Here is a 27549-nt window from a genome sequence, read left to right on the forward strand (position 1 = left end):
GATTTCACTAACAAATATATCACCAGTGGCTTTTCTATTAATTTTGGAGGTGAAGAAATAGAAATCTTCCATTTCAGTAAAAATATTTCCCTTGTTAAAACCTGTCATTCAAACATTTATGGGGGGCTTCCCAGGTGGCACAGTGGTAAAGAACCCGCCTGCCAATGCAAGAGATGCAGGTTTGATCCCTGGGGAAAGAAGGTCCCCTGGAGTAGAAATGGCAACCCATTCCAGTATTCCTGCCTGGAAAATTCCATGGACAGAAGAGCCTGGTGGGCTACAATTGATGAGGCTGCAGAAAGTCAGACATGACTGAGCGACTAAGCATGTATAAAAAGTACATCAAGTTATTTTATGACAACTAATTTTTCTGCTTTATAAAACTCAGTCAAAAGATTATCCTGTGTTTATGTATGTTTACAAGTGCAGTGATATTATTTATTCCAATTAGCACTCAAATATTTTTTTGAGATAATTCAATTTTCTGGAGTTACCTTCAGCTTGGCTTTCTAATAGAGTGAAGGGCACAAAAGTAAGGTTTACACAAGCATCTAAAACTTTTGACTCACTATAGGTTAGCTAGTGTTTAAAGTTCATGAAATTAAGCCCCTTTACAACTCAAAATGTAAACAATAATAAAGATTAAATAGAATGAATTAAAAATGAACTAAAGAACATGGCTGATTCAAAAAGTAAAACAGCTTAGTTTATCCACAAGTCAATCATCTCAATATGCTTCAAGCAAGTTAGAAGGATAGGCTCTTTTCTTTCTACAGAAGGACCTGTTTTCACTAAATATGGAAATGAGAAAAATGTTTCAGTAATTAAGCAACAATACCATACTGTGAAACATTCTCAGTGCTTTTCCACTTTATTTAGAGAATTATGCCAAAGATTGACTCATGTAACATGCATATTATAACTAGAATTATTACAGAAAGAAAATTCATGGGTAGATATAGTAATTCAATTGAATTTCTTCATTTTTATCATCAAACATGATATACTATCATATATGTGAGAAAAGAATTAATTTCCTATCCTCTTCTTAGTTTTAAAATAGCAACAAAAAAATCTTATTTGTTTGCTGGCATGGTGAAAGCATGAAGATTGCTAGTGAGTACAAATCATTAATCATATAAGACAGCCTGAATGATGATTAATTATGACAATTGTCGTGAGATACAACAGCATTAAATATGTTATTTTCATCCTTATGTTTTCTCTATACTGGATACCTTTGAGATGTTCTTTATACAATGAAGATACTAAGTAAATTATCCTAAAGGTTGTTTTGTTTAAATAACTTTCTGTAACTTTTAATTGTCAAGTAGGAAAATGACAGAAGAAGGAAAAGTAAATTGATATTAATTCACATTTATATGATTTCAAAGTATGTAGATTTTTTAAAAAATGTTTTTTAAATTTTTTTTGAAAATTGCTAATTAACAAAACAACAGCTTGTTTTTGTTGAGAGAAATAAGCATCACTTAGAAAATTTTAAGGCAAGGTGAAGTATGTGAATGACTTAAAAGTTGTTCTCTAGAATAAGTATCAGCCTAAAACAAAAATCCTGTTTAATACATCTGTGTACATTTCTGTATCACCCACCCAAATATGGAAGGCTTAAAAGAAGACAACTATGTATGATGTTAAAAATACTTTAGACTTACAAGTCAATTGTCAATATAAAATTCCTTGAAATTTAGCTTCCAGGAGAACCTTGCATTTATTATAGATGACATATGAATTAGCTGGGCTTCCCAGGTGGCTCAGACAGTAAAGAATTAGCCTGCAATGCAGGAGACCCAGGTTCAGTCCCTGGGTCAGGAAGATACCCTGGAGAAGGGGATGGCTACCCATTCCAGTATTCTTGCACAGAAAATCCCATGGATAGAGGAACCTGGCGGACTACAGTCCATGGGGTCATAAAGAGTCAGATACAACTGAACAACTAACATTTCCACTTTCATGAAGTAGTTATAAATTAGCCAAATTTATGCTTGGTGTATTGAATTTATATTCAGAAATGGTTTGGAGATTATTGAATGGTAAAATGTAACCTTAAAAGGATGAATATTTTAGATGAAACTTTATGAAAATATGATACGTATACATACATAGGGGAATTGAAAAGTCAATGAAATAATATTTTTGAAAAATCTGCACATCTGTTTCTAATTTAATGTTCTAGATTCTTTCAGTGCCAACTTGTCATCATAAGGTGACATAAGATAATATTTTACAGTCGATAACATATATAAAAAGCAGTGTGCCTATTTTATTTAACTGTGTGATGGAAGTCACTATACAGCATGTGAACTTAAGTAGAGACTATATTATTGTACTGAATATTATTTTCCTAAACAGATATTTCAGAGGGGATAGAGCTCTAAGAAATAGTTGTATTTAACATATACTCGGAATACTTGTTGCAGGAAATAATCAAATTTTTATAATTTTCTTTTACATAAGAAGAAATTTCTAACCCCTGTGCATCAGTCATTCAAGCAGAATTTAGTTTGAAATTGTTGAGAAACTACTTTTTTTCAAGTATATATCAAACACTTACCTATTGAAAGAATATCTTATATTTTAGAATATAGCATAAACTGACCTCCAGTGGAAACTTTCTAAAATAATTCCATGTATACAGGTACTACATTGCTTCCAACCATGAAGCCTCATCCCTTCAACCAAAATAGTATACATATATATTTATAATTGGGTTTCCCTGGTGGCTCAGTGGTTAAGAATCTGCCTACAATGCAAGAGATCCAGGTTCAGTCTCTCAGTCAGGAAGATTCCCTGAAGAAGGGAATGGCAATCCACTCCGGTATGCTTGCCTGGAAAATTCCATGGACAGAGGAGCTTGGTGGGCTACAGTCCATGGGGTCACAAGGAATCGGACACAACTGAGCAACTAACAATTTTTTCACATTTTTCATATTTATATCTGTCCTAAATTTATATTTCATATTTATATTTATATTCTAAAAAGAAAACAAGCAAAAATATACACTTGGCAATTAGTTTTTGAATCTAGAATTTGTGGTCCATTCTTATTTCATTTGCATACACAAGTAACAATCAATATACAAGAATAAGTAGGAAGATATACCAGAACACCACACATATATATTTTCGCTCAGCAAACTTTCATTATTACACTGCAAAGCAAAAGCTGTATGAAATGCATTAAAGCAATCCCATATCATCCATATTTCTCAACAAGTTACATATGTTCAGAAATATTTCGGCATGTGTTTAAACCCTCCAGGACTAAAGTAATGATATCATACATGGGAAGAGCAACTTCTAACCAAAATACTTTTGTATCATGCATACACCCACCCACACACACACACACACAGCACTAGGGATAAGCATTTATGGCAAGGTGCAGTGGTGTGTGATTGGCACACAGCAGGCTAGAACAGTGTGGGGTGGGGAAATTTGGATACAAGTGTGAACGTGTATTCTTTCACAGTGTACAAAAAGGATCCCTTGTACCTTTAAGGGAAGAGGTAAGGCATAAAAGATCGCATGCAGTGCCTAAGCCAAATGCTAAACCAAGTTAAAACTTTCCCTGGAATAATATGTTCATCAGTGTAAAGCCGTTTGTTATGTGAAGTTTTCTATAATGGGGCAATTTTATTTACTGCCTCTTCTGCCGAATTAAAATACTATGAAAAACATGCAAATCAGTACTCATGAAAAGAAAGGATATTCGGTTAATTTTTAGACTTATCTTGGTTATGTTAATTTAATGATTTAGATTACTTAGACTGTCATTAAGCAAAGTACATACATTTTTTTTTTAATGATGAATTCATTTGACCCAGAGTAGGTTGAGAAAAATTGTTTTCAAAAAGTGAAAATGATCAGTCTTAATTATCATCAACCTGAATGATAATTAGAATGTTATAAAAATAAATGTGATGCATATATTTCCAATCAAATGTATTTGCATTTATTGTATTTGTAAAATGTATTTGCATTTTCTTAAATAATATAGTTAGTAAACCATATTGTTTATTTTTTTAAAAATAAGTATTTATTGACTGTTAGCAAAGGAAATCTGTATTTTCATCAGTTATTTTTGTACTGTTTTGTCAGGCAATATCTAATTGAATATATATTTCATACTAACATTCCTTATATATTGTTTAGTTACTGAAAATTTAAATATATACCTCTCCCAAAGAGGCAACTATGTGTTATTATGAAAATTCAAGGCAATGAATTTTTAAAGAAAATTAGTTAGGATAATCACATAAAACTAATTGGATCATGTGAATTTTTCCCCCAGGGATGAAAATTGAAGAAGTAGGTAGCTACAGTGGGAACAACTATGAAATTTTAGTAGAAAAGAAAAATAGTTGAGGAAGTATTATAATATAGGAATGTAATTAATAACTGCTTTAAAATAATCTTTGGTCTAGATACTTGTTATGAAATAAAGATCACTTCACTATTCATCTAACAGTATGTCTGTTGTGTATTCACCTAGTTATGTCTATTCTTAACTGAGATTTGTGGTGAAAATCATCTGGAGAGGTATTTTTAAATACACTTTATTCCAGAAATTTTAATTTAGTAGACTGGACTGTTTGGATATGATTTCCCAAGCTAAATTCTCAGCTTTGGGTATATTTAAAATTTAATTAGAGTGATATATTATGGATCTCCAAGTCAAATTACTAATATGCTCTACTATAGATTACATTTCTAAACACAGCCATTCTAATTGGAGGTGTGTCCTTGTTATCTATTTTAAATCAAACATTTCCAAAAATGCTGAAATCAAAACCAAAATCATTCATTTACTCTAAAGAATCTCAACATATATTAACATTAAAAGTAGTTTCTAAAGATACATAAGTAGGATAAAGCATTTTATTTTTGACTTATTTTTAGGTCTCTATTTTCTGGCAAGAGGAGCTGTTTTTAGAACTTATTTGTACAAATAAATGTCCCATCTATTTTGCAACTACTTTTGTCAAAGTGTATGATTATTTTCTCTACAAAGAATATTACAAGATACATGTGATATTTCTGTTTAATATATATTTTTAAATTATTTTAACCAAACAAATAATTCAGTTCATAAAATGAAAGATAACATTTCAAATTTTTTTTTTTTTCTTACTGAGTGAAGAGAGACAAAGCGAATTGTTAGAAAAAGAGAATATCCTTAGCTGAAGGGGATTGGTGGTTGTTCAGCTTTAAGTGTGCAGGGGTCTGTGTTTCCCCACCCAACACTGTCTGAGTGCAGAGGATGCTGTCTGCTTTTTTTTTTTTTTAACTGATGACTGCATTCTTCTACTTAGAGTTAAGAAAATGAATTTACCGTGTCTGAGAAACGGTAAAACTTCTCCAATGCAAAAGCTTCTGTCTGTGGGAAGGTAAAGTGGACCAACAGGGATTGAGAAACCAGAGAATCAAGTCATAGATGGTTAAAATATAATTGTACAATTGGCTTTCATTGCACAGATCATCTTAACAAATGTATATATCAATTAACAGTTTCTCACATACACAAGCTATCCAGCCCCAGAGTATGAAGTAAAAAAGAAAAAATGAATTTCTTTACTGCACTATATCTTAATTACAATATATGTTCACTGAGTATTTCATATGGTGATTAGAAATATAATCAGATGTTACTATTTTTGCACTTTGACACTTTTCTAGAGTGCCAATCACCAGAAAAATTAATCTTGCTGTCTTTCTGTGAGCTAAACAATAAAGGGTGTCAAATGTCTTTATCCCAATACACTTACAGGTGGTAAAACTAAATAAAGAGTTGCTGTGGTATGGATTTTTTAAAGGAGGAACCAGAAATGAATGTCTAAGTCTGTAGAGCATTGGTGGGTGCAGAAAAGGTCTGAGCTCTCATCTCCCCTTGGAACGCCACCTGTGCATGACTCCTCATTTCTGGTGTTGGCAGCACGTGGCTGATACATCCTACACTGAAGGAAGGAGGAGAAAGGTAGAAAAATGTAAAATAAGTGTGAAAAAGTGAATCAAAATGAGAGGGGGGAATAAGTATTGCTTTACTTTTGATTCACGATGTTGGAAGGAAAAATTGTCTTGATGAGTCATTCAGCAGGGGAAAAAGTGACCACACCTTCACTCCTGGGATACAGAATGCTCTGTCTTCTCACAGTGTTTCAGCCTGTGCCAGGTATCATGAGAAAAAGAAGCAAATGAGAAGTAAGGGAGGTTAGAAGAAGTGGAGGGGTAGAGGAGGAGGCAGAGTGAGAAAAGTGTAAGGACACCTGCAGACTAGGAGAGGTTGGGGGCAGGAGATAAAGTTAATCTCTCCACGAAAATATATGTTAATATATAAATGATGTGCTTTAATGTTTATTAAAAAATGGTCAAATACAAGCTCTGGCATTGTTTTTCTTCAGCCGTCTTACCCAGAGTATTGCAATGCTGAAATTTCTCCCATGCTACAGATTCATGGGATGTTTACTGGAGCAGGTGATGATTCTGAGGAGTCAATTAGACACTACTGAATAAATTATTGCTTCAGATGTTTAAATTGAGTAGACTCAGCACCGAGAGATCATGGCTTAGGGATATTTAAAACATTTTATAAATATATAAATTACAGTCAGTCCTTCAGAAACCATAAGAAATTCCTTAAAAATTTAATTCTTAAAAACGCACGCTATATATAAACCAGACTATTTATTTTAAGATTTGAGCATGTTTCGACTTAACTATCTCAGTATATTGGGTTCTGGTCACAGTTTTCCCTGTAATATACGACTTTGCCATTTCTCTATAGCTTGAGACCATTTGCTTTTTTAAAATGTCAGCTGGCACATTCACATTAAACGTAAACGCAAAGACAGGTTGGCTGATAGAAACTCTTTCAGAAAAGGAAAAGGGTTGATTGAAATTATGTGCGTATAAAGAGAGATGACATTATAAGTCTTATTAGAGGGGAACAACCTCATCCTGTACATCCAAATCCAATTAGAAGATTACTTCTACAGTTTCCTGTGGTCTCCCAAGGATGCTGCTGACTTATCAGGTGATAGCAAGGCAAAAAGACACCTTACTGTGTTTCCAGTGGGGATCCAGAAGAAATGTCTCAAAAACACAAAAATACATATAAAAAAGAGACCACATAGCTTTATGTGAACATCAGAGTATTATAAAATAAATAGATAATATTTGATTAAAAATTCAAGGAACTAGTTCAAAAAAAGAAAAAAGTAATAGCAATAGTTTATGACTTGTGTCAAGTAAAGCCGTCAGAAACATTACAGTGATGCAAACAAGAAATGATAGATTTTACTAGTTGAAGCAAAAAATGCTGTTGTTCCAGGACAGATATTAGAAAGCAGTCAATAAAGCTCTCATGTCACCAGATCTGCTGTGTAAAGTATTGTAAAGCAGCTAGAGGTTATTATTTTCTCCCTGAAGCAATTTTTGACAACATAAGTTTCAGTTGGACAAAATCAAAGAACAGTCATCTCTTTGAGTTTCTGTCTCCATTTTCTTTCTGTACATCCCTATTAAACATAACAAATTCACTTTCCAGGGAGAATTGTATCCCAAGGAACTTCATGCATTTAATCACTTACCTTACTCCTTCTCTTTCGTCGAAATCTCAGAAGCTCTTTGTGTTGTCTTGATACAAAATTCACCGCTGCGTATTCCAGAAGTGCTGAAAACACAAAAAGGAGGCACACTGCCATCCAAATATCAATAGCTTTGACATATGAGACCTAATCAGGAAAGAGAGAGTGAGAAAAGTGACTTGTTACTTCCATGGAGAACAAAAATGGACATCTGTTCCTAAATTATACCATTTATATACTAGTAACTTTTTACTTAAAATTTTTGCAAGTTTTATGTATTAGTCGTACATTAAAATGTGTATTTCTTGCTAACATTTTTTTTAAATGAAGCACTAGACCAAATGTATGATGAAAGAAAATAAGATGAAATGTAATTTTATCTTCAGGGTAAGATAGTATCATACTTGAAAAGTGTGCAGTAACATTGAAAGATACCTCCAGAGTAGCAGAACGCTTGAGAAAGTCTGAAGCAATATTGAGATATAGAAAATACTATTGAACTTGTAGCTTCATATTTTCTGAATTAAAATTTATTTTTTACTTTGAAATAATTTTAACCTTATAGACATGTTGGTGGAACAACTGGGAGTAAAAAGAACTCCCAAGTTCAACAGTTGTTAATGTTTACTTACATTTCTCTCCCCTCCCTTAATCTCGATCTCTTATGTTTTTCTCCCTGAATTATTTGACTATAATATGCAGACATGATGCCCTGATACTTATGTGTTTTTCTAAAAGGACACTCTCTACACACTCAGATGACCCTTCAGGGCTCAGGATAAATTTTGCCAAAATCTGATGCAGAATCCTATGACGTCTGTGCTTACCTGAACACACTGCACTGTAATTGCTATTTCTTGTTTTCTTTTTGTTTAGAGGGTGAACTCTTTGAGGACAGATGGCATTCGTTTTGTTCACCACCACAGTAGTGTCTGACCGATGTGTGCATATTTACTGACTAAATGAGCAGATAAGTGAAGGCGCAAAATGTTAAAATACCAGAGAGGAGGGAGCCATAGATATTGATTCATGTGGAAATTCACTATCTCGAGTGATGCTCTGTTAATACATTGAACTGAATTGATTTTCTTTTAAAAAGAAGTGTCAACTTACACCACTTCCAATGGTGTCAACTTACACGTGAGCTGTGCCAACACACAGGCCCTATGCATCTCCTCCTGTATCTTAAGTGTGATTTCTGCTGATCAGAAAGAACTCTACCAAGCAGAGAAATGTATGCCCTCAATTTATTCCATGGTTGTGCTAATTGTCCATATGTTTGTAAAGCGTAGATTTAAATCTCATGAGTTCTGCAATTGTGTCAGAAATTTCTGGCTGCCCTCAAATGCATACGATCCCAGAAGATGTAATAGTTTTCACAGGCACCATCTCAAGCTATACCATTCCGTGGAAAAATAGGACTCATAAAGTGTGTGTGCATTTTTTTTTCAACAACCTGGATCTATAATGACATGAACCAAGAGATCAAATAAGAAATTTGGTTTTCAAATGAACCTGACAACTGTTTTCCTATGACAATAGAACTATGCAAACATCATCTATGCAGCCCACGTTCTGCTTCTTGTGATCAATACTTGATTGCTGAGACTGAAAAGTCAACTCTCCTCATCCTCTTCTCTGACTCCCACCAACTTCAATTCTCTCTCTCCTCCATCCTCACTGACCCTCCAAGGCCAGCAAGCACAGGCCCTGGAAGGTCTGGGCACTCTAGCACTAGTAACTTTAAAATAACACAGCAGTGGGACTTCACTGGTGGTTAAGTGGTTAAGATTCTGTGTTTCCAATGCAGGGGGCATGGGTTTGATCCTTGGTCAGGGAACTAAGATCCTATATGCCATAAAGTGTGGCCAAGAAATAAAAATAAATAAACAAAAAATTTTAATAATTACCTGTTTAAAAAAATAAATAAAATAAAACAGCAGTTTCCTCACCAACACATTGACAACATATTCATGACATAAGACACTCATCACCTGTGATTCTGGTACCACCTGTTCCCACCCACTCCTGCCCCTGTCCTTTGTGGCAGCCTCATTCTAATCCAGCCAATCCCCCTGGACCACCATTCCATGGCCCTATCGTTCACTGTGCTATTGGAAACTTGGCCTTATTTTAAGTAACAATCTCTCCTGGGTATTATTCCTTGGGTACAGGAATATGAGAAAAGGAAGCCTAATGTTTGCTGACTAGATACACTAGTCAGGAGGACCGTTGTCTTGGAAACCAACCCAAAGCCATGTGTGGAAGACTGCCTCCTTCCTGAAGCTCGTTCTTCCCCTGGCTCCTTGACCTGCATTCTTTGGGTTTCCTCCCTCCATCCCACCCGATTCGGCTCTCTAGGTCTTTCCTCTTCTTCTTGAGATCCTCAGAGACAGGGACTGGGCCCCTTCTGTTCTCACACTGAAACTTCTCACTTTCAGCCCTTAATCTATTACTTTGGATCCAATTCCTCCTTTGCACTTAGGGTCTCCCACCTCCGTTTCCTGACTAAACCTCCCCCTAGCCAGTTTCTTTAGTAGCTTTTGGATGTCTCATGCTCTCTAGACTTCATTTGACTGAGAAAGAAGCTAGGAAACTCTACTGGACTCAACCAGCAAACACACACAACTGCTTCTTCCTCCTCATTAAAGGCTAGAATCTATTCATCTCCAAATCTCACATCAAAAAACCAAGTCTGGGAATCCTGCTGCTGCTGCTAAGTCACTTTAGTCGTGTCCCACTCTGTGTGACCCCATAGATGGCAAGCCCACCAGGCTCCCCTGTCCCTAGGAGTCTTCAGGCAAGAACACTGGAGTGGGAATCCTACCTTTTAGCTATTTCTGAAATTCATCATTTTCTGTGCTTTCTTACTGACATCATATTGTGTATTGATCTCAACCACCATAATCTGTTTCTCAGTTTCTCTTAGGGCTGAAGTTACAAAGATATTAAGACAAACAAAGTATATCTTTTTTTAAATTGGGGTATAATTGCTTTACAATGTTGTGTTAGTTTCTGCTGTATACAACAAATGAATCAGCTATGTGTATACACACAGGTATTCCCATCTGAGACCTCCCTCTTACCCCTCACCCCCCTCTAAGTCATCACAGAGCACTGAACTGAGTTCCCTGTGCTATTGGAACCAACATTCAAGAGTGGGGAAATAAACAGCAAAAATAATCACATAAATAAAGATAAGAGAACTGCAATAATGAAACCCTTGTAAGGTCATGGGAAAGGGACAGTGTGACGGGGGCTGTTAGGTGGCACAGTCCCTGAAGGCCTCTCTGAGGGTGTGATACAACGACCATCTCAGGCCACTTTCTTACTTGCCCATCATTCTTCACGTTTCTTCCTCTAGTTCTTGGCAAAGAGACCAATGGACAAGCTCCATCCTGCCTCAGCAGCTTTGAACTCCCTCTTACTTCTGTCTGAAACACTCCTTCCTTTATGGAACCCTTGTTAAATCCTTCAGACTTTATCCTAAAAGCCATGATTTCAGGGAAACCTCCAAATTCTCAGATCAGTACAGCCCTTCTCACCTTCTTACCTCCACTTTCCTCCTCGAACCCATCTCTCAGATGACTCATTGCAGTTGTAATGATATTCATCTGTGGGTAGTTCTTACAAGGTGACTACTGGAGAGCATCATTTAAATGCCCCCCCCTCCTTCAGCTAATTACTCTGTCCCACAGCCCCTAAGGGCCATTTTCCTAAAACTCTGGGTGGAGGAATGAAAAAATGAGTATGTCCCGGAGGATTTCAAGTTGAAATATATCTATATTTTAGCAAACTATGTGTTGACAGCAAACACCAAATAATTAATCTTATTATTGGCCTTGTCGCACTGTATCATCATTATCCATTTACATATCTTTCTCCTTTTGGACTAATGTATCTTGTGAGTCTAGGCAAGGGCCAGGTCTTATTCACCTTTGTGTTTCAAGGACCTAACACAGTGCCAGTTATATGACGGGCTCTCAGATAATGTTTAATTGATTGAACCATGTGGAGTGACTTGCAATCACTGGCCATTTATTATTAGAGAAATAATTATAATAACTATGTTATTAGGAGTGTTCTTAGGAGTGTCTGTAGAACTACTGAGTTTTCTTAGTAATTGTCCGAAAGTAACACTTTTAATCCACACAACTATTCCTCTTTTAAAGGTGAGGAGACCGAGACATGTGAAATAACTTGTCATTATATACACTCAGTTCAGTTCAGTTCAGTAGCTCGGTCATGTCCGACTCTTTGTGACCCCATGGACTGCAGCATGACAGGCTTCCCTGTCCATCACCAACTCCCAGAGCTTGCTCAAACATGTCCATTGAGTCAGTGATGCCATCCAACCATCTCATCTTCTGTCGTCCCCTTTACACTACCCTGTGTAAAATAGATAGCTAGTGGGAAGCTGCAGTATAACACAAGGAGCTCAGCTCAGTGTCCTGTGATGACCTGGAGGGGTGGAGTGGGAGGGAGATTCAAGAGGGAGGGAATATATATGTAAGTATAGCTGATTCACATTGTTGTACAACAGAAATTAACACAATATTGTAAAGCAATTACAGTCCAATAAAAAAATAACATCACATAGCTACTGCTATACACTGAATATGGTCCTTCAAAAATCCTGATGTTGAAATATACCTCTAAGGTGATGGTAATAGGAGGTGAGATCTTTGGGGAGTCGTTAGGTCATGAGGGTAGAACCCTCGTGAATGGGATTAGTGCTTTTATAAAAAGGACTCCAGAGAGTGGGTTGCCTCTTCCATTAGGAAAGAACGCAGCCTGTAGATTGCCATCTGTGGACTGGCCAATGGGCTCTCACCAGACACTGAATCTGCCAGCACCTTGATCTTGAACTTCCCAAGCTCTAGTTTCTATTGTCTATAAACCACCTCATCTACGATATTCTATCATAGAAACCTGGACAAACTTACGATGCTACTAAGTTGCAAAGCTAGGATTTGAAAACAGGTCATCTGGCTAAAAAATCTGTAACTCAACTACTATTCTACATCACCTGGTTATTAGGCTCCTTCTATTTAAGCCACCACCATAAGCTAACAATCGTGAGCACACTAAATAGAAATAACTATCTGTATCTTAATATTCCAGGCTCTTCAATTTTTACATGATAATTAAGGCTTAAGTCATTTCATAGTATACACATTGGAGGGTTCTTATGTTTGCTGATCCTAAAATCCGACAATAAACTTCCTAGTAGACAACGTAGAAAAGGAGTTGTGAGAATTTAATGTGTAATTTACCACATTAAATTGTGGTAAGTTGTGACAATTTTTAATGTGTAATTACCACATTAAAAACCAAGTATTTGCTCTGCAGAAGCGAAATTCTATCAGGGAAACATTTTACCCTTTGAAATACAATGAGAGTCCCCTCAATAATATTCTTACATTAGTTAGGGTGAAGTGTTTTTATGAGACAGTTGCCTACTTGCCACGTGATAATCTGGGAAGAGATCAGCTTGCTAAATTATCATTTGAATGTACAAGGAGCTGGGTTACTGCAAAGCCTTATCTTTTTCATGTTAAAAAATAAGTTTTATAATGTGAGGAAGGAATATATAAGCACCATTGATTCTACAGACTTCTTAGATCATGTAATTTTTTTTTTCCAGGAAAATTGTCTATTTATTTTAATCTGAATGAACTTTTTGGCCAACCCAATACTTTGCAATGTCATCATTAGAAAATAGAGAAAATCTGCTTCTGGAGTCTTGAAAAGATGCATATTGGATTTTATCATTATTACTTATCCTGGTTAAAGATTGGAATCCAGTCCCCTTGACCCTGGGAAGCATTCATGTTCAGGAAACTTGCCTAAGCATGAATTTCTTTATATCTGCTTCCAATGATACAAGGAAGTGGGCATAGGAGGATTCAAACTAGGATTAGATAAGAATAACAAACAACCCCAAATCTCACTGGCTTGAAACAGCAAAGCTCAATCCATGTCCACTCAGAGCTGATGGAGACTCTGGACAAGCATCGTCACACTGTAACCTCAGCTCCTGGTGTGGTCACTCTCTGGAACACTGGTGGTGACCACAGCAGAGGAAAACTAGGGCATAGGTCATCTCACATTTGATAATAAATACTCCAGGCCAGAAGAGGCACAGATCACTGGGCTCAAAACTCATTGTTTATGTGTTTGTGCCTGTGTGCTCAGTCATGTCAGGTTTTTTGTGACCCTATCGGCTGCAGGCTGCCAAGCTCCTCTGTCTATGCGATTCTCGAGGCAAGAATACTGGAATGGGTTACCATTTCCTCCTCCAGGGGATCTTCCAGACCCAGGGATGGAACTGAGTCTCTTGCCTTAGCATTAGCCAGAACTATTTATAGTCAACATGACAAGAACAGACCTGGGAGGTGCAACCTCATCGTGTGTCTGGAAGGGAGACAAAGCCCATAGGTGGCAAAGTGAGTGGAGGTGGGGAGGGTCTACTCTGTGCTTCTGAAAACAAACATACAAAAAAAGGATTCTGACAAGTCCAGGATTGAAGACAAGTGTGGACTGTGATCTGATCACTGTGATGTCTTGAAGGGAGAACTAGAGCAGCTTTCAGTTCTGTTCAGTTCAGTGTCTCAGTCGTGTCCAACTCTTTGTAACCTCATGGACTGCAGCACGCCAGGCCTCCCTGTCCATCAGCAATTCCCAGAGTCCACCCAAACCCATGTCCATCAAGTCGCTGATGCCATCCAACCATCTCATCCTCTGTCATCCACTTTTCGTCCTGCCCTCAATCTTTCCCAGCATCAGGGTCTATTCAAATGAGTCAGCTCTTCGCAGCATGTGGCCAAAGTATTGGAGTTTCAGCTTCATCAGTCCTTCCAATGAATATTCAGGACTGATTTCCTTTAGGATGGACTGGTTGGATCTCCTTGCAGTCCAAGGGACTCTCAAGAGTCTTCTCCAACACCACAGTTCAAAAGAATCAATTCTTAGGTGCTCAGCTTTCTTTATAGTCCAACTCTCACACCCATACATAACTACTGGAAAAACCATAATCTTGACTAGACAGACCTTTGTTGGCAAAGTAATGTTTCTGCTTTTTAATATGCTGTCTAGGCTGGTCACCATCTGCAGTGACTTTGGAGCCCCAGAAAATAGAGTCTGACACTGTTTCCACTGTTTCTCCATCTATTTGCCATGAAGTGATGGGACCAGATTTTCTGAACGCTGAGTTTTAAGCCAACTTTTTCACTCTCCTCTTTCACTTTCATCAAGAGGCTCTTTAGTTCTTCTTCACTTTCTGCCATAAGGGTGGTATCATCTGCATATCTGAGGTTATTGATATTTCTCCCAGAAATCATGATTCCAGCTTGTGCTTCTTCCAGCCCAGCGTTTCTCATGATGTATTCTGCATATAAGTTAAATAAGCAGGGTGACAATATACAGCCTTGACGTACTCCTTTTCCTATTTGGAACCAGTGTGTTGTTCCATGTCCAGTTCTAACTGTTGCTTCCTGACCTGCATACAGATTTCTCAAGAAGCAGGTCAGGTGGTCTGGTATTCCCATCACTTTCAGAATTTTTCACAGTTTATTGTTAGCCATACAGTCAAAGGCTTTGGCGTAGTCAATAAAGCAGAAATAGATGTTTTTCTGGAACTCTCTTGCTTTTTCAATGATTCAACATATGTTGGCAATTTGACCTCTGGTTCCTCTCCCTTTTTTATCCAGCTTGAACATCTGGAAGTTCACAGTTCACGTAGTGAAGCCTGGCTTGGAAATTTTTGAGCATTACTTTACTAGCATGTGAGATGAGTGCAGTTTTGTGGTAGTTTGAGCATTCTTTGGCACTGCCTTTCTTTGGGGTTGGACTGAAAATTGACCTGTTTCAGTTCTGTGACCACTGCTGAGTTTTCCCAATATGCTGGCATATTGAGTGCAGCACTTTCACAGGATTTGAAATAGCTCAACTGGAATTCCATTACCTCCTTTCTTTGTAGTGAGGCTTCCTAAGGCCCATTTGACTTCCCAGTCTAGGATGACTGGCTCTAAGTGAGTGATCACACCATCGTGATTATCTGGGTCCTTAAGATCTTTCTTGTACAGTTCTTCTGTGTATTCTTGCCACCTCTTCTTAATATCTTCTGCTTCTGTTAGGTCCATACCATTTCTGTCCTTTATTGAGCCCATCTTTGCATGAAATGTTCCTTTGGTATCTGTAATTTTCTTGAAGAGATCTCTAGTCTTTCCCATTCTGTGGTTTTCCTCTATTTCTTTGCACTGATCACTGAGGAAGGCCTTCTTATTTCTCCTTGCTATTCTTTGGAACTCTGCATTAAAATGGGTATATCTTTCCTTTTCTCCTTTGCTTTTTGCTTCTCTTCTTTTCACTGCTATTTGTAAGGTCTCCTCAGACAGCCATTTTGCTTTTTTGCATTTCTTTTTCTTGGGGATGGTCTTGATCCCTGTCTCCTGTACAATGTCATGAACCTCTGTCCACAGTTCATCAGGCACTCTATCAGATCTAGGCCCTTAAATCTATTTCTCACTTCCATTGTATAGTTGTTAGGGATTTGATTTAGGTCATATCTGAATGGTCTTAGTGGTTTTCCCCACTTTCTTCAGTTTAAGTCTGAATTTGGCAATAAGGAATTCATGATCTGAGCCATAGTCAGCTCAGAAAGCGGCTTTGTTAAAGGGCAAAACTCACTGCTTTAGAGAGAGCAGCTGTTGAGTAATGAGAGGACGATGGGGGGTGCGGGGCGGGAAACAGTGCTGATCTTTAACTCCACATTTGTTCAAACCATGTCAGGTCAGAGTTCAGTAAAATTAGTCATAAGCAGGTTACAAAAGAATCCAGGTAGTGCTCTGAAGCGTTGATTTAATCTAGCAGAGGTAATAGATTATTCAGATTATAAAGACAGGCAGGCTGCCAGGTAAATTCAGGCATGTGAATGGTGTACTTGTACCACACAGGGTCTCAGAAAAAAGAAAAAGACTGTGCCTCCAAGTACGGACCACACCTCACCAGTTAATACTCATCCTTGTCCCTTACTAGTCCCACCAGACCCAGCTGTTTACTTATGTGTGCATATAGCCTCCAGAGTCATCTGGTTGTGTTCCTCTTTGATTCAGAGGAAGAGATGGCTCGCACGTATCTCAGGCAACTCTTCATAAATCAATTTTGTAAGGCAAGTTTTTGGTGAGATAATTAAGTAGCAACAATTTTAGATTATATTCCTTTACAAGATCATTGACTGAGCTTAACTATATGACTGGCACCATCTGCTGTAATTGAGAGGCTTCTTGTCAAGATACATAACTTTATCTTACCATGCATAGAAATGATCAAATGGATCGCCTTAGGACAAATACGGTCCTGGTGGTAGATGATAAGGCATGAATGGGTAAATATTGATTAGACTATAAGCCACACTACTAAATTATAGCAAATTATACTTACTAATTTATCAGTTATAACCCAGACTACTATTAATCAAGAATTTCTAGAAATAGAAATTTATAGTGCACTTATAAGAAGCACAGCTTTGAAGGATAAGAAACTGATTAAACCAGAAAGTGGTGTGAATCTCCAAATCCAACGCAAACCGACACACAGGCACTCTACAAGGTTAATATCCCAGGACAGTGAGCATTTTCTCAATTCTTCTCTCAGTTCAAATTTGCTTTTTATTTGAGAAAGAGGTATAACAAACATCACAGTATATTGCTTTTGATTAGTTAAAACAGTCCTTTCAGTAGGGTGATTCATTCTCCATTGGATGATGACCAATCCTGGTAAATTCTCCCAGTTCCTCTGAACTGTCAAATCGATGAGTAATCCTGGCTGTGGAATGGGCAAGTGGCTCAAAGGATTTTTTCTGAGTTATGCTGGAAAATTTCCTGCTTGTGTCATGGCTTTTATCTAAGGTGGGGGGGTGTTTCAGATCACATTGGTATTTATTTATCTTTCGATCTGTAAAACCCTAATTGTAGTACACTTAATCCCTCATTTCTTCCAGTGTAAAAGCTGTATAAGAATTTTGAATATTGTAATGCTTATAGGAAAAAATATTATATTAGTTTCAAAATTATTTTGAGTTTCATTTAAGACTAAAAGCCAGAGAGATGAAAGAAAAAAAATAACTTTTTTTTTATAAGTGTCAAAGTAAAATGAAGCAAACTGAAAAAGAAAATGAACTGTCTGCAGAACTTGGAATTGTCTGTATTCTTGGAATTCTAGGTGGTGAATCACACAGATTTTGTGAACTCTGATGTTTATCATCCTGGAGGGCAATTCACAACTGCAGAATCCTACACGTTACGTTCATACTAATTACAATCGTCATAAACTTAGTAAGTGAATGATGCTTTGCATAGAGTCTTTATTGGCCCTGTAAAAGCTTTTACTTTAAGAAGTGAAATGTATCAGAGAGTCTTAATGGCAGAACTGCATTATATCCTAAGTCATAAACTTGACAAATCTTTCCAATCACCAGATGAGAAAAACACAATTAAAAACGGTAAGGTATTTTGAAAGGTCACTCCATTGTCCCTGACTTTTGCTTCAATTATGGGAGTTTTATTGCCATCTTTTCTATAGGACATGATTCTTAAGACTAGCAAAAAAATCTAGATGTTGCTAGAAATGCTACTTAGGTGCACATTGTTACTGACATTTGTTAATATTTTTTGTGTGTGACCTGCTTAAGGAAAGTCGAATTATATTTGTGACTTCTCTCCCCTGTGCATTCTTGCACTGAAAGTTTTGTATTTCTAGAACATCATCTTTATTATACCTATATACCTTTCCGACCCCTTTTCCCAACACCTCAAGATCTGACATTTTCATATTTAACTTCAACCAGAAATCAGGAAGACAGATAAAACTTGTAAGCTATGTCTAACACTGATTGGGGGACCAAATTCTTTATTCCCTTGGCAAAGGGGGAGTTTTACATCAGATTTTATCTGTCAGCGGGGAGGGTGGGTCATGGTATGGACTGTAGGATTTATGTGAAGGGGAGTTTAAGACATTAAATAGGGTAAAATTGGCTCCAAGTTGCATAAACACCTTTCGTTTGTAAACTTAGTTTGATGTTAAAGCTCCTGTATTATATCATTTCAAACATTTTTAAACTTTGTGATTTGATCATATATTTTCTCCAAATTGTGCCGTTAGATTTAAGAACTTATGTCATGGCTCTGTGTCTATGTCCTCCAGAGAGGACCTGCTTGATAATTGTTAAATTCAACTTAATGAGACCTAGTAAGCCTATTAATTTTAGGCACTAAGATCAAACATAGAACCAGAGACAACTATCAATTTCTATTCTTACTCTGGGATCTACCTATGTTTAGGAATTACTTATTACTGAAGACAGAAAAAGCAGTAATAAAATTGAATAATATTCATATGTAGTATATCTTTTGCTTTTAAAAGAAAGGGCAGGAGTAAATAATTATTAAAATTCTTGCACCTTTTTTCTTTCTCTTTTTCCTACAGGAATAAGGCAGGGAAAAAAACTATTAACATATTCAATGAAAGTACTTTTAAATTAAATATATTATTCACGTCAAATACTGTATTATAAACTTAAATATACTTAATAACTATTGTGTCATGTTAATGAATTAAAAATGAGCCCACTTGTATCATATTTGTATTGAACTTGATTGAAGTAATTTTTGTTAACTATACTTTGAATAGATACTAGAGTCTTTTTTCAAAAGATTTTTTTCTTTAATGTGGACCATTTTTAAAGTTTTTATTGGATGTGTCACAATACTGCTTCTACTTTATGTTTTGGTTTTTTGGCCCCAAAGCAGGTGGGATCTTAGCTCTCCCACCAGGGACAGAGCTCGCATCCCCTTCATTGGAAGGTAAAGTCTTAACCACTGGACCTCCAGGGAAGACCAATATTAGAATCTTATATTCAAATAGTGAGAATCAAAACATTATGTAGGATCTTAGCTCTCCCACCAGGGACAGAGCTTGCATCCCCTTCATTGGAAGGTAAAATCTTAACCACTGGACCTCCAGGGAAGACCCAATATTAGAATCTTATATTCAAATAGTGAGAATCAAAACATTATTGACAGTAACAGTTATCAATAGGAAAACCTGGTTACTATACAACCCCTCTCCCCATTTAATTACTGCTGATATTTACAAGGTACTCTCCTTTAAAACTGCAGGGTAGTTTTTATTTATTTTTTAGAAGAATGAGAACTAATTAGAAATGGCAATAGTAAATACGAATACTTCATTTTCCTTCCCATCCCCTGTCTTTTCAGTGTAATGCCAATAGACCTCCATGTGCCCACATAATCATGGTATCCAATTATAAATATCTCAGTTAGATTTATTTTATCTAATCATCATAATCACTTCTATAGTTGATGATTTCAAGAATAAGTGTTAATATGAAAGCTATTGTGATGTTTTCTAAGAACCATCGTTTTTATTATACTTCAAGGTAGATACATGCAATATTTAATACCTTTTTCATTAATTTGGTGATTCTCAGGGGCACATATGATTCTTCATAAATAAAAAGTAATTCAACTGAGTTTCTACATTCTTTTTAGAGGGACAAAAAATGGCATATTCTTGCTTTTTAAGTTAACTACTAAGCAAAGTTTAAAAACTCACATTGTCTTTAAATATCTGCATGACATTTACTCTATAGACCTGTATCACGTTCTGAGGATAAAAATATGTAAAAATTTTGAGGCTATCCTCTCAAAAAGCTATTCCTGGTGGGTTTCACAGACCGGATAAGGGAAGATACCATTGTATACCTAGACTTTTGTGGAGTTTCCTAAAGCAGTTCTTTCTAGAATCACAGTTTATAAATTAAAATTATATTTTGTTCCTCTTATTATTTTCTCTATTTCTACCCATCTCAATACTGAATAAAAAATATATTGAATAATTCCCTCAGTGTCAAGATCTTAACAACATATTAATATAAATCAAATATATACTAAAAAATAGTTTAATGACTAACACTACTCTCTCTTTCACCTGGGTTAAAATCTAATTCTCCCAAGGAGTATTGCTTTTCCACATCTAAAAAAAAAAAATCACAAAATGTTGGTAATCTCAAAGAGTTTGTGAGAAGGGTTTTGAGGTAAATGGGTCTAGGCTGTAACTAAGCTGTATAACCTTTTCTTGTGCATGGTGGAGACAGAGTCCTAGAGGAAAAAAGGAGGGAAGACACTTTGATATACAGTATATACACTAAAATATACTTTGAATATACTTCCTCCTCTTTCTGGACTTTCATTTGCTCTTCGAAGAATCATCTCTGGTCTGCTTCCCTATCAATCTGTAGTTCACTCCTTGAAGGCTTAGGCCTGGATGTCCCTGGTCAGAACTTTGAAAGTTCTGACTTTTTGACAATTCAGTGTGGCTATCATACACATCTAAAAGTTAACATGCTTAACCAAAGACCTCTTTGACCTTCCTTATGAGTAAATATTACGACTACATGCCATTACCCAGCTGAAAGCCACTTTTGACTCCTGATTTTCCCTTAATCCTCAAAATTCAGTTCAGAAGCAAATCCTGTCTCTTTCACCTGCAAATATACTTTCTCTAAAAAAAAAAAAAAAAAACCTACATCTTTCTAACTCCACCTGCGATGCTTCATCTCTGCAGCTACCAACCTAGCCAGATCATCCTCGGCTCTGAACTATTGTTTTCATGGTAGCACCTCTGCTTCCATTTTTACCTCTTCTATCTGATCTTCACATAGAAATGAGAGTGATCACTCCTCTCAATAAAATCCTTCTAAAATCCATCCAAAATAAGCTTTATGCTTACCAAGTTTTATAAAAGCCTCCATGACGTGGCTCTTTGATCACCACCATTTTTCCTCACTCATTCTACTCCAAATAGATAATGTTAGGAAGTATTCCTAAAGTTTTCTAACTTTGAAAAATTGCTGGCAGTAGGATGCATTGTCACCTCTTCTGGCCACCTACTGCAGGCCCTGCGGAAATGCCAGATTGCTCCAAGCTCCAAGAAATGAATCACAGGAGTTTTCTTGCTTTGGGCTCTCATACTCCTGATTTATGACACTGTTGAGGCCAGTGCAACAGGAAATTTCAGAGAGGAATCTCAGGTCTATAGTTCATGAGGTGCTGGCTCAAGTACATTCTCAGAGATTTTCTACTTTGACTTTTATTTGACATATTTCCAAGCTCCTTCTTATCTACAGGAGATGTACTGGCACAGAGCCTGACAAAACACTTAGCGATGATCATAAATTAGTGATTTATCATTTCTTCCTCCCATGTCTGATAATCCCCTATTGTTTTCCTGAATTTAATTTTGTTTTCCTCCTTCCTAGATTTCATCAATAGGAGAATGGTGGATGTTTCCATGGCTAGATTTTCAGGCATCTGAGCGTTCTTTTGGGAGGGTGAGAATAGCAGATCTTAAGGGGCATGGTTTCACACTTCTATTCCTAAATCCAGTGTGAGCCCTTGCCCTTTGCCTTTCCAAATCACAATATCAGGAGTGCATTTTTTTCAAGAGACATTCTACCCTTTTGAATGATCTCATTCAATAGGAACTTTTTGTTTATTCTCAGACTTCAGCATATGCCATCCTGAATTCTAGTGTACATAACTGCTGCACATCACCTGTGCCTTAAATATCACAAAGGCTAAGATAATTACTGACTCTTAAGATATCTGTTTTCTAATCAATTCTTTTTTATGGGTCAAAATAAATCTGCTATCATACTTTCAGTGTCTCTATGATCTGAGAGATAGACTTTGTATACATCTATGTATGTAATGTAACTGACTTCATACTTGAAAATTTATTCCTTCCTTGAGATCATGATGAAATTAATGCCTTAAAAAATTTTCTTATTTATTTATTTTTTATTTTACTTTACAATTCTGTATTGGTTTTGCCATACATTGACATGAATCCACCACGGGTGTACATGCATTCCCAAACATGAACCCCCCTCCCACCCTTCTCCCCACAACATCTCTCTGGTTCTTGAGAAGAAGAATGAAGTCATCTCAGACCTTTCTTCCTTTAAAAAAAAAACTCATGTTTCCATTCTGTTTCTTTTTAATTTACTGCTTTCTTTATTTCTGCTTCATCCACCCACCCCTTCATGCTCTCCTAATTCTGCCTTAATCTCTTTATCCAAATGTGTTTATGCTGTGCCTCATAGAATCTGTAGGTTCCTTAAACAGATCATTAAGTACCCCCACCTTCTGGATAACAACTTATGGAATGAATGAGCTTTCATTTCTGTTTAGCTCAGTGAGGAAAATCAGTGAGTAAACTAGTAATTTCATTTACAAATCGACTATGAAACTTCAGTTATTACTCAGCGCCCTTGAGACATTTATATGTGTATAAATAAGCACCTAATCTTACAAGCAGATTTACAGTTTTCACTTGGACAATATTTTATAAAACACTAGTTGATATGGATCATTTTGAAAATACAATTATATGTTAATCAAAGTAAACCTTATTTTGAAAGACAACCATTCAGTCTTAGCAAGGCAGAGTGAGCATTGCTAAATATTAATTCTTTCAATAGTAAGTAACATTTATAATGATAAAATGTTCTGCCATCAACTTCTATTTATTTAGATATTTAACTGAATAAATTAGTCAGAGATGCAATTCATAGCAAGGGGTAAAGCAAGCCATGACAGCAGATCTATAATTTACTTGGCATGGTGGGAAAACAGCGTCAAACATACAAGAAAAGGTAATATGATTTTATTACATTAATGTACATCGTTGTAATGAAAAGAATAGTGGAGCTTGTTGGAGGCCAGACAGGATTACTTAATTTAGATAATAGAAATTTCTTTCTTAGGAACCACTTAGGAAAAGAAAATAATTTTCTGTTGCTATGCTGCTAAATGGATAAAAAGGACTTTTATGTTTTATTTCACCACATCTTTAAAAAAAACGGTACTGGGTCTTTTACAAACCTCATACAGGAATAGTTTTAATTCTGGCAGCTCAGCACAGAATGAAATATTATGTATTAGATAAGTTTTTCTTTTTATTGACCTATGGCTGCTCAAAAGCCAAAGCAAACACACACACAAAACAGTAAACACTGTATTTAGCCCAGGGCATTTTCTACGTAGGGCATTTGACTACGGGCATTTTCATACAGTACTTGTGGGAGTATAATTGCTATAAATTTTTCTCAAGGGAAATTTGGCAATGCAGATCAATGCATACAGCTATCAGTGCAACAATTCCAGTTCTAAGAATTAATACTAAGAAAATAATACAAATGCATGTAGAGTTATACATTCATGTATGTATATGTGTGTGTACACACTTGCACATATATATTCATGTATATAACAATCATTATATAAATGTTCATTGTTGTATTAGTCCGAATAGAGAGTGCATAGATTATTATGACACATCTATGCAATGGAGTCATACACTGCCCTTTAGTTACTCTATAGATTCAACTTACATGCAAGTTTGATATACTTCTAAATATTTAAAAATCTGTAGATAATAAATTTTATCGCACATAAGAGTATTATTGATGTTTAAATAATTGGGGGTCATAACACAAGCTACGGATAAGAGATATCATTGTTTGGTAGAATTTTTTCCTTCACCTATGTCTCCATTTTATAATTTTTTTCTGCCTCGATTATATATTACTTTAAAAACTGGTGATGAATACAGTTCTTCCTCAGTTTACGATGGGGTTACATCGAGATAATCCCACTGTAGGTTGAAAATAACCTTAAGTTGAAAAGGCATTTAATACCCCTAACCTATGAACATCATAGCTTAAGCCAGCCTACTTGAAACATGATCAGAACACTTAGTAGGCAAAATCATCTAACCCAAAGCCTGTGTGCTCAGACACTCAGTCGTGTCTGACTCTTTGCGATGCCATGGACTGTAACCCACCAGGCTCCTCTGTCCTTGGGATTCTCCAGGCAAGAATACTGGAATGAGTTGCCATTTCCTCCTATATGGGATCTTCCCAACATTTTATAATAAAGTATTGACTATTTCACGTAATTTATTGAATACTGTACTGTCAGTAAAAAATAGAATGGCTACCTGGGTGCAGAAGTGTTGTGAGTGTATCCACTGTTTACCCCCCTGATCACATGGCTGACGGGTGCTGTAGATGCCACGACCCAGCATCCTGAGAGCAGATACCATGCAACACTGGCCCAGGAAAAGATCAAAATTCGAGGCTGGAGGTGTGGTTTCTGCTGAATACTTGTCACTCTCACACCATACAAAAGTCCAAAAGATTTAAGTCAAACTGTCACAAATCAGAGACCAACTGTAAATACACCGAAAAAGATCTGGCAAAAATAATGATACACATACAAATAAGTGCATGCACGTGTGTCTGCCCTTTCAGGGCACTCACCTTCGGTAAGGAAGCCCGTGATCCTGAACTCTGTGTGGTCATGGTCAGCACAGTGGTTATTCCCAAGGCTACCCGGGCTGGGGCAGCATCCATGTTGATCCAGAAGGAAACCCAGGAGAGAATGACGATCAGGAGGCTTGGAATGTACATCTGGATCAGATAGTAGCCCATTTGTCGTTCAAGATGGAATCGCACTTCTATACATGTAAACTTTCCTAATTGGTTGCAAAATAAATGCAGCAATTGGTAAAAACAGGTCTTCACTATTGCATCAAAGGTCACAATGTTGCTTTCTTAATAGTTTTGCCCTAAACATTATAATGTTTTAATGAAATGGGATCCTATGCCATATATGCAAATTGGTTTCTGAAAAATATTTTTTTATGTTGGCATCTAGAAGCAATGTAATAGGAAAGTGTGCTATTTCAGGAAATAATATATAAAATTATTATTTCACATTTTATTAGCACTTCATAGTTGTCTAGGTACTAAAAGGTCTATGATTTTACGTGATTCATATCTGCTTTTGTACCTTCTTTTAAACACTATACCTTGAGGTTCTAGCCAGGATAATTAGGCAAAAAAGTAAAAGGCATTTAGATCGAAAAGTAAGTAGCAAAACTATCTCTGTAAGCAGAAGCCATTTACTTTGTATTTAGAAAATCCTAAAAAACTCATTAAAAATCTATTTGAGCTGAAAAGTTCAGTAAGGTTACAAAGATACACTACCAATATAGGAAAAGCAATTGTGTTTCTGTACACTAGCAATGAACAATCCAAAAGTTAAATTGAGTCAACAATTCCATTCATATAAGAACCAAATAAAATAAAATATTTAGAAATAAAGTTAACAAAAAGTGCAAAACTTATACAATAAAAAATAACAAAACAGTTGAATAAAATTAAAGATCATTAAAAAAAGGTCATTGTGTAGCCATTAATCAGAAGACATATGGTTAAAATTGCAATATTTCCCATCCTGATTTACAAATTTATTGAAATTTCTATCAAAATTCCACCTAGTTTCTATGTAGAAATTGACAAGCTGATCTTAAAATTAGTATGAAAATGCAAGAGACCTACAATAGCCAAAATAGCCTTGAGGGAAAAAAAGAACAAATTTGGTGAACTCACACTTTGTAATTTCAAGACATGCTGCAAATTTACAATAATTACAAAGTGTGGTACTCTATGATCATTTATGGTCAATTGATTTTTAAAAAAGGATTAAGACTATTCAATAGGGAGAGAATGATCTCTTTAATAAATGGTACAGGGCTTTACTGGTGGCTCAATGGATAAAAAGCCACCTGCCAATGAAGGAGACAGGGGTCCAATCCCCAATCCTGGAAGATCCCACATGCTGTGGAGCAACTAAGCACACACAGCACAGCCAAAAAGAAATAAGTAAAATTATGTTTTTAAAAAAGAAACTAAAGTAAAATAAAAAATAAATGGTACAGGAAGAACTTTGCTTTTTGGAACTTTCTGGAATTTTTTTCCAAATATTTTCATTCCCTAGTCAGTTGAATCTTTGGCCATGAGCCCGTGGATATGGAGGACTGGCTGTACAATGAAAGTCCGGTCACATTACTGAAAGTGTTGAGCCCGAAAGGAATCATAGTTACTCTAAGGATGTTAGTGGAAGGGCATTCACTCACCACTTGGGAGCAATATTTCAATTGTGGGCAGTTTAAGGGAACTTGTAAGAGTAGGTTAGGAGTTAGAATAGATATTACAGGAATATCCCATGCCAACTGAGAAAGGTGAACAGATACCATGAATGCACAAGTTTCGCAGTCCTTGATGTTGATAAATGCATCTGATATTTATCCTCAAAGGTAACAGGCTACTGCATCAGTGTGAGTGGCAAGTGCTTAGGAAGTATCTTGAAATGCACGACATTGTGGCCAAAATAAAAAATTAGGCAAGAGAAGCCTTAAATATATCTTTCCTTTTGTTAGCAAACACAATGTTTATGACCCAGGGAAAGTTAAAAAGTACATTTTTCTGCTCACATAGAAAGTAAAGGAACTTTTCTGAAAAGAGCATTATTATTTAACTATAGGTGTTTCAAAAAGAAATTATTTAAATATAACTGAATTCCAAGCATTTCTTTTGTTCCATACAAACCAATTATATAGCAACATGCAATGAGTCAAAACTTTTCTGCAAATTTCAAAGATGTCCATTTTCTGCTCGATGACTATAAAAAAATTCAGCTATAAACTGCTGCGATAATTAGCCTAGCACTATAAGAAGCATCTGGAGAGCATATAACAAGTCATAGGTGAAATAAAGGACACTCAGCCCCTACCTGTGTTGTAATGTTTAGTGCAGTATCGTAAATCTTTCTCTTCTTTCAACAGAAACTGGGGTAAAGTGAGTCCTTCTGCCACTTGTACAGGTGCCTCATCTTGCCATTCAAATATGAGATCATTCATTGTGTACCCAACTAGACAAAACATAATAAAAATATTTAGAATGTAACAGGGCATTCAAAGATGAGAAATTTTAACAAATCACTAGTAGATTTCC

General features: G+C 36.2%; 1 protein-coding gene across 2 annotated transcripts in view; it reads right to left on the minus strand.

Moving 5' to 3' along the window:
- Window positions 1-27549, minus strand: part of GLRA3 (glycine receptor alpha 3) — a 186631-nt gene that overhangs the window by 12200 nt on the left and 146882 nt on the right. The window contains exons 6-9 of one of the 2 annotated variants that reach the window (XM_040232270.1): window positions 27329-27466; window positions 25012-25226; window positions 7608-7751; window positions 5354-5398 (exon numbers count right to left, since the gene is read on the minus strand). In XM_040232270.1, the coding sequence (XP_040088204.1) occupies window positions 5354-5398; window positions 7608-7751; window positions 25012-25226; window positions 27329-27466 (542 nt within the window). The remainder of the gene's footprint in view (window positions 1-5353; window positions 5399-7607; window positions 7752-25011; window positions 25227-27328; window positions 27467-27549) is intronic. The other variant, XM_040232354.1, reaches the window with a different exon arrangement.

Source organism: Oryx dammah, unplaced genomic scaffold (assembly GCF_014754425.2).
Source record: "Oryx dammah isolate SB20612 unplaced genomic scaffold, SCBI_Odam_1.1 HiC_scaffold_1, whole genome shotgun sequence".
Classification (NCBI taxonomy): Eukaryota; Metazoa; Chordata; class Mammalia; order Artiodactyla; family Bovidae; genus Oryx; species Oryx dammah.